Source organism: Amblyomma mixtum, chromosome 5 (genome assembly GCF_055824585.1).
Source record: "Amblyomma mixtum isolate Tamu chromosome 5, ASM5582458v1, whole genome shotgun sequence".
In the NCBI taxonomy this organism is placed as follows: Eukaryota; Metazoa; Arthropoda; class Arachnida; order Ixodida; family Ixodidae; genus Amblyomma; species Amblyomma mixtum.
Window position 1 is genome coordinate 133,620,040 of NC_143016.1, and position 11,462 is coordinate 133,631,501.

The 11,462-nt window shown below is 43.7% G+C and overlaps 1 protein-coding gene across 1 annotated transcript; it reads left to right on the forward strand.

Moving 5' to 3' along the window:
• Positions 1–3,798: 3,798 nt before the first annotated feature.
• LOC149343780 (uncharacterized) lies at positions 3,799–9,904 on the forward strand. Its single transcript, XM_089542479.1, has 3 exons — positions 3,799–3,847; positions 6,593–6,744; positions 9,581–9,904. The coding sequence occupies exons 1-3, from the start codon at positions 3,799–3,801 to the stop codon at positions 9,902–9,904; spliced, it is 525 nt and encodes a 174-aa protein (XP_089398605.1).
• Positions 9,905–11,462: the final 1,558 nt, after the last annotated feature.

Genomic DNA, 11,462 nt, shown 5'->3' on the forward strand with positions numbered 1-11,462 from the left:
ACCTATAAAAGAATTGAAATCAGCATCCCGGGGTCGATACATTACACAGTAAATGTAATCGCTGCATGATAGAGATAAGCATTCGATGTCCTGGGGGATAACAGAATAGACGGAAAGAATAATAATAGCTGCTCCACGTGCGTTTGCCGTATCTAAAAAAAAACAACTTTGATAGCCCTCACGCTTGTATATTTCAGTATCAAACTTGTACAATGTTTCTTTCAGCATTAATAAATCAAAATCGAACTCGTCCAGCAGCACTGACATATCATCGTCTTTGTGCGGAGCAGACCAAGCGAAGACATGGAAGGTTGCAGTTTCCGAAAGAACCGACTTTGCGGTTGTCTTGTCTAGCAGATACTGCCATTTTCGACGTGATGGAAAATATGAGCAGTAAAACGGTGAATTTGCGATATCTTTTCAACGTTGTGAACGGTGCGGATGGAGCATACAGGTGATGTTTCTGTTTGTTTGCCCACTATCTTTCCACCACTTATCCAGACATAACGCCATTTCGCAGATTCGTTTTTTTCGATGGTCCTGCCGAGCAATTGCTTCATTGCAGGGCTTAAATGCTCATTCAGAAAAAAAGGCTCCTTTGGTGTGAGACTAAAGTCTTCGGTTCATATGAGCATTGTTTTTGCTTTCTTGAGCACCTCGTCGAGCTTAGAGTGGGTCTTAAACGAACTCACAGTGTTTGGTGGCTTATTTTCTGTTTTCGTGCGAATACGGTGACGTACTTCTATGTCGTGCCGCCGCGGTGGCTCAGTTGTTATGGCGCTCGGTTGCTGACCCAAAAGACGCGGTTCGATGCCGGTCGCGGCGGCCGAATTTCGATGCAGGCGAAATTATAGAGACCCGTGTGAGACCAGCGCACTTTAAAGAACCCCAGGTGGTCGAAATTTCCGAAGCCCTTCACTACGGCGTCTCTCACAGCCTAAGTCGCTTTGGGACGTTAAACCCCTTAAACCAAGCAATACTTCTATGTCGTCTTCCGCAAAGGGCGCATTGAGAAATTCCCCAACCCATTCAAGGTTTCTAGGAAGGCTTTCATCCCTACAGCATAGGCATTCCTTTGATGTCTAGGTTGCACCTACGGGAGTACTGTTCTGCGGCTGTAATCTTCTGCTCGATCTAACCGCCTTGCTTTTTCAGAAGAGCATACTCAACAGCGGAATTTTCGCTGGCTTTCTTTTTCCAGCTCACTTTGCTGCTTCTTCGCTTCCTCAATCTCCGCATTAAAGAAATCTTGACTTTTCTGAAATTCTCTAATTTCCATTCAAAACAAACGTTCTATGTTAGCTTTGATATGGCGGATTTTTTTTTTAAGTTTCTCTGCTAAGTCCGGCATTATTTAGCGCTCACAGCCAAGCGAAAAAAGTATAGCAGAAGAAAGCACAGACTGATATGGCATCATCAGAGGCACCGGTAACGAATACTTGCCTGAACACGGCAATTAAAAAGAGAAATTTCTAACCTGACACCGCCCAAAGTGGTCTTATAGCGTCTGACTTCCGCTGCATTTGCTGCTGTCAAATTGCACTCAGCATGTAACAACATAGACACAAAAACTTAATGTCTGATCACGATATATTCAGCATACTTCTTGCGCAAATTTTTAAAATATCGAACACAATGCGCTCATAGGGATCGGAAGGAAATTAGTCGGGTTTCTAGAAAGCTTTTCTAGAAATCTACTGTGGGGTGCCCAAGCCAGCACGCTCTTGAAAAACCATAAAATGCGCGGTGGGTTATGGGAGAGTAGGAAAAAGGCAAAAAATAGCAAAACATACACTTCCTTTCTTTTAGAACAATTATTACCAAACTAATAGTGCACCGTCGTGTGATACTATCCGGCCATAAAAGAGGGAATATGGAAAGGCAGACCGAATTGGTAAGCATAAAAATTTATAATGTTGAAAACATGTGAATGATGCATTTTGATGAAACCCCGGGGAAAGTGAGGCGCCCCTTCAAATTTACGACTTTGGTCAGTCTTTAAATGAATGCGAAGGAAGCTGGCTCCGTTGGGGCCAACAGAATTTCCTGAGCTTGTTCGCATGACATAATCTGTATCCAGGAACAACAAGGCTGTGCATTGCTCGATGACCGGCGACGAACATGGTGCTGCAGTGCCACGCATTGCATGTAACGAGACTTTGCGGTCGTTATGGTTTCCTTGCTTTTTGGCTGCTTATTCTGGTCCTTTTACTGCAGTGGTACGCCAGCACTTCGATTATAAATGCCACCAACAACCTATTACCACAATCCTTTTTCGTTTTGCCCGCCACGAATAAAAAAACACCTAGTATCATAGGCACTCTGTGTGCTCCCAACTCTGGGCACGATAACAGCCAACCTTCGCTCCAAGAATGACCTCGTCGCTAAAGGTTGCGTAGGACTGCTCGAAAAATGTAGCCGCCTACTCCATTGTCTACGCTTTCCGTGAAATCCTATCGGAGCTCACGTGGCAGCACTGAAACTGCATTCATTCCTGTCAGTGCTGCAATGGATTCGACTTCCTTTTTTCAGCCGCATTTGCGATCAATAAGTAGTGTTCAGGAGCAAGCCCAGATAACCTAGCGGGCTGAAGTGCAATGATAGGGCCTTATTAGGACATGAGATCTGACTTGAATGTATCTACCTTCATGGTGTCACGAGCTCACGCCGTAATCTTTGGCATTTACACGCAAAAGAAGAGCACTGCAATAGTTCCTTGTAGATTAGTGCTTTTTGTTTCAACCTTTATTTCAGCTGCATGCTGGACATCTTTTTTTAGTTCAAGTTTCATGAAAGAGCGCGATGAGGAGACCAATGCGCAATATCGTTATCACCCCTGGGCTGCACAAAGTGCGGAACCTCTTGGCAATGTGGTGTATAAAGACAGCACATTGTTAGTGAACGCATCATAGAGAAAGAGGTGCCGTGTTACAGTGACTGTTGTACTGGTAAGTGTATGCTGCTGGCGTTCGGCTCAGCTGCAGAGATTTTCGCCCTTACCTGGATTTCCAAATGGGAAGAGAATTACGCTTTGTAGCTAGTGGTAGAGCCTTTTTGCAAAAAGCTATTTTGCAGACCTAAATGCTGCACCTACTGGCTCGTATAAATGAAGGTGCGCATCGCGCACAGTGTATGAAATAATGACTGTGCGCGAGGGAAGTTTGAATTTCACCATTCGAACTCAATTTTATCACCGAGGTATCTGTTGCGGAAATTAATCGAAATCTCGCTGATATCATTGTCTTTTCCGGCTGTTTTACCTTTGAGACGCAAATATTCATGTCTAACCATAGTCTGAATGGTTTAAAAATTATATATACTTGTTATTAATTAAAGAAATAGGTACCAGAAGTACCAAGGTTTACTTACGCTTTTCGCAGCGGGGGGAAAGGCAAGAAAACGAAAGTGAAATGATGTGACAAAATCGCTCTGTATGACAAGGTTCGAGCAAGTGCTGCGCACTTCAATATTTAAAAAAAACTATTTAATGAATTCGCTATGTAAGAAATGAAACATGGTTACATGAAGAGTTTATTATTAAACATAATACAGGGAAATCACACCGAGCCGCACAAAACTTAGAAAACAATCGGAAAGTTCGCTATCTGCCACAAAAAAATTCGAAGGTGAAAGCTTCTTTTCATGAGTTCCTAGGAACTCTCAGCAAATTTCGCTACAAAGAAAAGAAACTAAAAAAAAATAAGTTTGTGCTTAGCCTTTCCGAAAGAAAAATGTTACTTTATCAATAATTTAGACTCTTTCTTCGCATTCTTAAGGGCGCCCTCCATTCCTGAAGGCATGATGAAGGAAACTTTGGTTGCGCTTTGCGTAATCTGCTTCGTCGCATGTGAGTACCAATGCTGCTCATTAAACCGTGCTTATTGCTTTTATGTGCCGCATTTCTTTCTCTGTGTATCTCGCGAAAAACCGTAATTATCACTGTCGGTCCAACTGCGGCCACTGCAAGGCAAAGATATCATCCATATTTCTTCAATCAATCCTGTCCTGTGTCACCTGCGACAGCTTATCCCCGGAAGCATCCCTGCAAACTTATTAATCTCATCTGCGCATCTTTCTGCCCCTCCCTGCTATGCTTTCCCTGTCTAGGTATGTGATCCGTTCCCATTAATGACCACCGATTATCTTGCCTTCGAATTACGTGCCCTGCCCAAGCTCAATTCTCCGTCTTCATCTCGGCTAAGATGTCGTTAACCCTCGCTTCTTGCAAGACTCACTCTGCCCTCTTTCGATCTCTTAACGTTAAAGCTATCTATCCTTTTTGTTGCTCGCTGCGTTGTCCTCAAACTAAATTTAGCCTTTTTCGTTAGCTTCCTCGTTTCTGCTCTTAAGTGAGTACTTGTAAGATAGAGATGACACACACACGCGCGCACACACACACACACACACACACACACACACACACACACACACACACACACACACACACACACACACACACACACACACACACACACACACACACACACACACACACACACACATATATATATATTTCACTCTCGTAACCCGGATCAGCGGCTCGCTGCCAATTGAGCGGCTCGCTGCCAATTGTAAACTTCTGTTAACTCCCGGGACCTTTCAGGATTACTTTGTTTTCCTTCATATTAATCTGATGCCCACCGTTCTGCTCAACCTAAGGCATTGACAACACTGTGCTGTTCGTTGCCTGAGCTATTTAACAAAACAATGTCAGCGACGAATCGCAGATTACTACGAAATTCTCTATTAAACGTATACATTGGCGGAAATCACATTCACCAGAAAAGCTGCTATTTTGTAAGAAGATTGAGTGTCAGAAATAGTAACTTTTATTTCAACCTGATGTCACATCCTGTTGTGATCATATGAATGCGCCAGACGTCCTGACGATTTTGCCAACAAAAGAAAAAAGAAAGAGATAGCAACAGAGCATGTGGCTCCTCTGCGACTATATGTCGGTAATCTTAGCGCCTTCCCTCTACTGATCTTGAGAAGGGCACTCTTTTCTAGTATGTGTGTTCGCCCTTAGGTGTATTAGCTTAATGAACGGTTGTCTAGCAGTTGTCAGCGCTTGCGCGCGCTTTGGCTAAGAGGAGGTTAGGTGAGACCAGGCGCTAGAGAGCTGGTGAAGAGTGACAAGTTGCGCAGGTATCGCTGTTCTATAGCTGGGAAAAGGATTAAAGTCATGGAACTAGTGTGTAATCATTCTTTGCACTGGCGCAGAACTTTTGAACATGAAACCTCCGTTGTGATGCAAGTTCTTAATACATAATAGAGGTTTTTGCGGTAAATAACTTCATAAACTAAGTGTACAGTTTTAAATATAGATAAATTTGGCTGCGAAATTAGTTATGGCATTTTTGAAGAGAGACAAAGGAAACGTACTAGCCTCTTAACTGGAAAATAGGTTATCAAGTACTGTATACGCGTCCGTCCGTAAATGTAGATTTCTAGTACTCCAAGACTGTCTGCCATGACACAGGAATAAACTAGCCGATCTGCAGGGCACGGAATTCTGGGCAATGTAGAGAAAAAATTAACCTCGCCAAGCTTGACAAGAAATCTCAATACCCTACAAAGGCTATTTTTATTCATTCCTGGCGCTTCTTACTCAAACAACCCGTCATCTCTACATTTGTAGAACTCAGAATTTACCGGAAAAACTGCTTTTTCGTAAGAAGAAGTAGTGTAGTATAGGACATCAGTACTCATATCTTATGCTTGTCGGCATTTCTTTACTCTATTATATTTGAATATAATCATAAACCTGCAATTTATGATAGTATCACATATGATAACATTATCATAAAACTCCACACGACGTCATGCACATTTTGCTTCATGACGTTTATGCCGCTTGCAGAAAATTCTTCATTTTTCCAATTCTGTTTTAAGCACAATCCTTAAGCGATCCGGACTGCAATTTTTTAGCTAGCTTTAGCATTAAGAAGCATTTTCTGTCTAAAAAGTGTATATTTATATTCAGGACATGATGATTTCTTTTTTTCTTCGCAATTCTTATGTTAGGAGAGAATAAAAATACACTAAAGAATTTCAAGTTATCAAAATGTGAATTTTGAAGCTAATAAACACCTCTAGATATTAAAACTCACCATAGTGATGTCAGCACGAACTTGGCGCTTGATTTCTGCAAGTTTTTGTTTGTTTCACATCTCTTTTCCGGCAGTATGAAAAGCTCAAAAACAACAATGATTGCTATCGAAAGGATACAGCGAGAGTAGGTATATTTTCTCCGCCAATCGGTATGCGATAATTCTGCGTTTGCCGAAAACAGCAAGAAGCTTCAAGAAGTATTCGGTCACGTGTCTCCGTGTTAGCGACTCTCCCTCTCATGCTCTCCCTAACTCTCATTAACCATTGAAGACCGGAGGAGATTACATCAGTGCTTATAGTGTCCACTTCTTACTGCTTCCTCAAAAGTGTTACTAACCAAAGAAAGTAGGTAAAAAAATCAACTTCACTCAGATGTGCTCGATTGTTGATGATTATTACAAAAGTATACTAAGTTTTGAGTATATAACCTGTTCTAGCATTCTTGCATTAAGCCCTACACCTTTTCCTGTACTTACAGCATCAGCATACAAGATTCCTTCGTCAGAAACGATCTTGGAAGCGGAAATTGACGCTGACTCTAAAGCGGTCGCTCAAGAGGCGATTCTTGTGGGCCGGATCCTATGCGGCGTTGCACGAGAACTTGCAAACGATGAAACCCTCGGAAGTGAGGTGAGAAATGAGGACGGGAAGCCACAGACTCGTGCTGCCCTCGTTTTGGGGGACTGCTGTGCACTTACTCGTTAAAAGCACGCGGTCTTCACATTATATTCACCTGGAAACTATTCAAGCTGCGCTTACCTGAACCTCATCGCTGGAGCCATCTGTCGGCTGCCAAAAGCGAACAGCCCGTAAATTAATGGGTATAATTTAATTTGTAATTAAGAGAAAACTAAAACCTCCGATGAATGGGTGAGCCAACACATTGATTGAGAAGAACGTCAATTTGGGCTAGATGGTGCATTATTTGAGACAGAAATGGTAATAGCGCTGCAATAAGACGTACACAAGAAAGACTAACACAGGACATGCGTTGTCCTGTGTCAGTCTTTCTTGTGTACGTCTTATTGCAGCGCTATTACCATTTGTGTCTCAAACAACACATTGATGCTGATGATCGTCTAAGCGAAAGCGACTCAGAAAAACTATAAAGGTGGTCTTGTGGCGTGGCTGATACTAGGGTTGAAAAAATATTCCCGCTGAGTTTTAGCCAAGAGCTACTCATATACAGGGGAAAAGTAGCGTGTGAGTCTTAGGACGGGTAGCATAAATTTGCAACAATGTACACCAAAACCTCCTCAATTAAGACTTCAAGCGACCTAGAAAAGCACCGTATCTGTAAGCTGATCGAATTATCAAATGACTCATCGGGTCAGCTAAAGAAATGGTGATGTGAAGGCAAATGTTTTGTTGAAATCCAAGGTCATGATCGTTTGCTTCTGACACTACTATCGCTCGGCTGCAGTAGATTTACGCAGTTTTATCAGAAGTTTCAATTTACCGATAACACGCTGTCGACAAAATGGCAAATATCTGTAGGGCCTCCTTCACGTACCGACGTGGTAGCAGTAGACCGCATTAAAAAAATGGCGTCGTCGCATGTCAGGAGACTCCACCGCAGTGACTGAGGCCAGAGCGCCACGTACGTGTAGTTTCGGCGAAGTGGATGAACAACACGTACGGAAACACGAGAAGCGTACTGCGTCGGAATGGCAACCCACCTTTTAAAGAGACATCATCAAGGACGTACCACAAAGCGCCCGAAGGAAACTTGGTAGTGGCTTAGGTCAGCTAGGTCAGCATATACGCAGCCAAAGCTGATTCGTGCACTGATATTTCGGTAGTGACACGTATACCGTTGTTCAGCAGCTAGGTGGCGTCTCTTCTGAGCCGTTCCTCTCGTTCTTCGGGCCTCTCGGCCCCCGCTCAGCCTATCTCGCCTCGTTTTCACGCTGTCGGCCGGCCTTGTACCATGCGACGGCTTCTGGATTAGAAGACTCAATTTCACGCAGCCTGTACTGATGCCGTGACGAGCACGGCGTTCTCCTTCTTCCATGGTGCGCATCTGAGGAGCGAGCGCAGCGCTTCCGGTTTATATCTCAGCTGCGCCGCACGACAATACGCATGCGCAGTGAGCCAAAGTGATGACGTCACGAGCGCCGGAATTCGGCGCAGCGAATACGGTGGAGCGACGGTGCGCGGCGCACACCTGTGGCTCCAGCGCAACTGGTCGCCATAGTAACGGCGCATGCGCAGCAGTGGCCTTTGTCCGCGCAATGCGCTTCTGCTAGCCTAGTGTGGCTTTCGCTGCAAAAGCTTGGGTCTTTCTTAAAGGCATTATTAAAAAATGTGATAGCATTTGAAATTTATTCCACCCCCCGAGATTCCCAATGACACCCCAAATTATAGAAGTGGGCACACCTAACGAAATTGAATAACGTAGATTAATGTGAATTAGGGGACAAACTGAGGTCGATTAGCCAGGTTTAGTGTGTGGTTAATACGGATTACGGAGCATTCGGTGAGTTATGTGTTAGTGAGTGGATTAAGCCAGAGGAGTTGGGTTGGTATAATGCCGGTTGGCTTATTATAATGCGATATGATAAAAATTTAAGGCTATCAAGAGTTACAGTTCAAAGAGGTCTTAATTTTACAGTTCTAATGACGTCACAATATTTTCGACCAATTAGAGAATGTCATTACCGAAAATTTCAGTGGTTTTTGCGAGAAGACGATTTAGAGGCTGTTACATAAACAACGCGCAACTGTGCTTGAATGGCTGCCCAATTTGCACCTACTAGCCTTCGTCGCCACGGGCTGGCATGCAGGTGAGGTAAGTCGATAAGAATCTATGGAGCCCTACTTTTTTTGGGAGATGGGCCACCGAATGTCCTCAATTTGTCACTGTGAGGGCATTAGACATGCGGTGAGCTGGCGCTTTAAGTTTGAGGTGGGCTATTTGCGGTAACATATCCTTGGCCGGTCATTCATGAGCACGGCCGCCCACATGCCGCCCGTTCGAATGAAACGATGTGTGCCCATCTGCATCCTAGTTATAAAGCGCCCGATGTAATAAACTGCGAGGAGCATAAACCAGGACCACGCCGCCCTTCCGAATTATTCGGATCTTCGAAATAACGAGCGCAGATATACCGATGTTTATTGTACTCACCAACATTTCTTGGAAGTACGCGTTATGTTCGATCTTCATATTCGAAATATGTTTCGCACTCTGCAGATTGAACACGTGTCAAGTTCTCAAGTAGATATCTATCTTGAAGACATCCATAGTTCTGGATTTTTGGAACTTGTCTAAACTGAAAACGTGGTTTCAGCACCCGTTCACATTTTTTTTGGGGTACACGATAGGCGGTATTTTTATTACGATTAGCCGCACGAATTGTCATGTTGCTTCACTGGTGAAGTGGAATGTTTTAATACTAGAAAAATTGCTGTTTACAAATTCATACATTCATATAAGCTTCCTACCCCTTTTTGTATTTTTCAGATCGACGAGTATTTTTTGAAAAAGTTGTGGAAGAACATCAAGAAAGTTGGAGGAAAAGCCGGCAGCAAGGCTCTCGAAGCTGTTGTGAGCGTAGGCAAGAAAGTAGCAGAGAGCGCTCTTGATAAAGCTAAAAAGAAACTTCAGGACAAAGCTACAGGTGTTGCAAACAAAATAGTGGACAAGGTTCTCGGGAAATACGATTTCCAGGACTCCGACAGTGGGGCAGGCTTAGTGAAATATTTGTGCGCACAAATGAACACAGTGGGTCAGCGGCTGATAGAACAAGGCGAAAAGCTCAGCGGCCTATACGATATAACTTTCTAGGAAACATGTAGAAGATTTTCCAGAAATTATAGAGAGACAAAAATAAACTAAATAAGTACTTCCAAGCGCGTTTGTTCCAAGATTGGATATGGTACGGAAACGTCCTCTCAGCACATTGTTGTTTGATTCCAGTAGTATTGCAGCTCGATGGGAAATGCCATTGTATGTCAGTAACAGTGGCTTTTTCTTTTCGATGATGATGATGATGTTCAATGGCTTCCCTTGCCTTTTCCGAATAATAAAGTTTCAATCCTTCCAACTTCTATCTGCATAAATTTTTTTGAGGGGCAGAATTAAATTATAAGGAGTGGTCCTTAAATCCTGATGTACATTTGTCCTGTAAATAATTAATTCCTTACATGTCCTGCAGCGCAAGAATAGCCCGACCTGATCTGTGGCGAGTGTCGAAGCAATTCTTCCGTGACAAGCTGGAAAACTACACTTACTGGCTGATCGGCGAGCTCATACCAAACTCCTTTGCACAGAATCCAATTTATTACACAGGTCAACGAAGAGTGATTTTCTGTTATCGTATTCATTGAATTTCGATACTTAACGAAAGAGTACCCAAATTGCATGTTCAGCATAAGTATCTGTGTTTTTTATACTCGTTAGGCGGGGCTAGAATTGAGCACTTACACGCTCTGGGAGCGAATCTTGTTAGCAGCCACTCTGGATTTGAACTTCTTGTTTTCCACGCCGTTAGAGCGAAAACCTAAATTTGTGCGGTTCTCTTCCTTTCTAAATGCTCAATGAGCGATGCCCGTAGCTTATTTATGCATGAATAATAACAAATGTACGTTACGCTCAACACTCTTGTTTATCAGCGTCTTAGGCAAGGTAATCCAGAAAACGTTTAAGGCCACGTGTCTCCGCTTGAGCTCTAACCGCGCGTACAGCTTTCCACAGTTGACTCTCTCCTGAGTGACAGTAGTGGTTGACGCAATATAGAATCAAATAGAGAGTGGCATGGAGTTAGCGTATAACGGCCGGAAGCAGCCAACTCACCGCCGAGGAGGCAGTACCCGGTCTACCTATGTGGATGTGTCCGATAGCAAAACTAATCCAGGCCTTTCATACTAGCAAGAAAATGGTTTGGTTTATTGGGGTTTAACGTCCCAAAGCGACTGAGGCTATGAGATACGCCGTAGTAAAGGGCTCCGGAAATTTCGACCACATCGGGTTCTTTAACGTGCACTGACATCGCACAGCACACGGGCCCCTAGAATTTCGCCTTCAAGGAATTCAGCCGCCGCGGCCGGGATCGAGCCCGCGTCTTTCGGGTCAGCAGCCGAGCGCCGTAACCACTGAGCCACCGCGGCGGGGCATACTAGCAAGAAAAGTAATAATCTTCAATGCATGTGAAGATTATCAATTCGTGTCGAATATAGTGCACTTCCCAGTGTACGATTTGAGCTTTGTAAACAAACTTTGCCTTCGAATAAAATGCGAACAATAATATCGGCATCCAAGAAATGCCTCTGATTCTCTCGTAAGTGCCCTTGTCTGGGCGAAGCCCTGAAGAAGCGGACTCTTTAGTGACGCTGCTTCATGCACT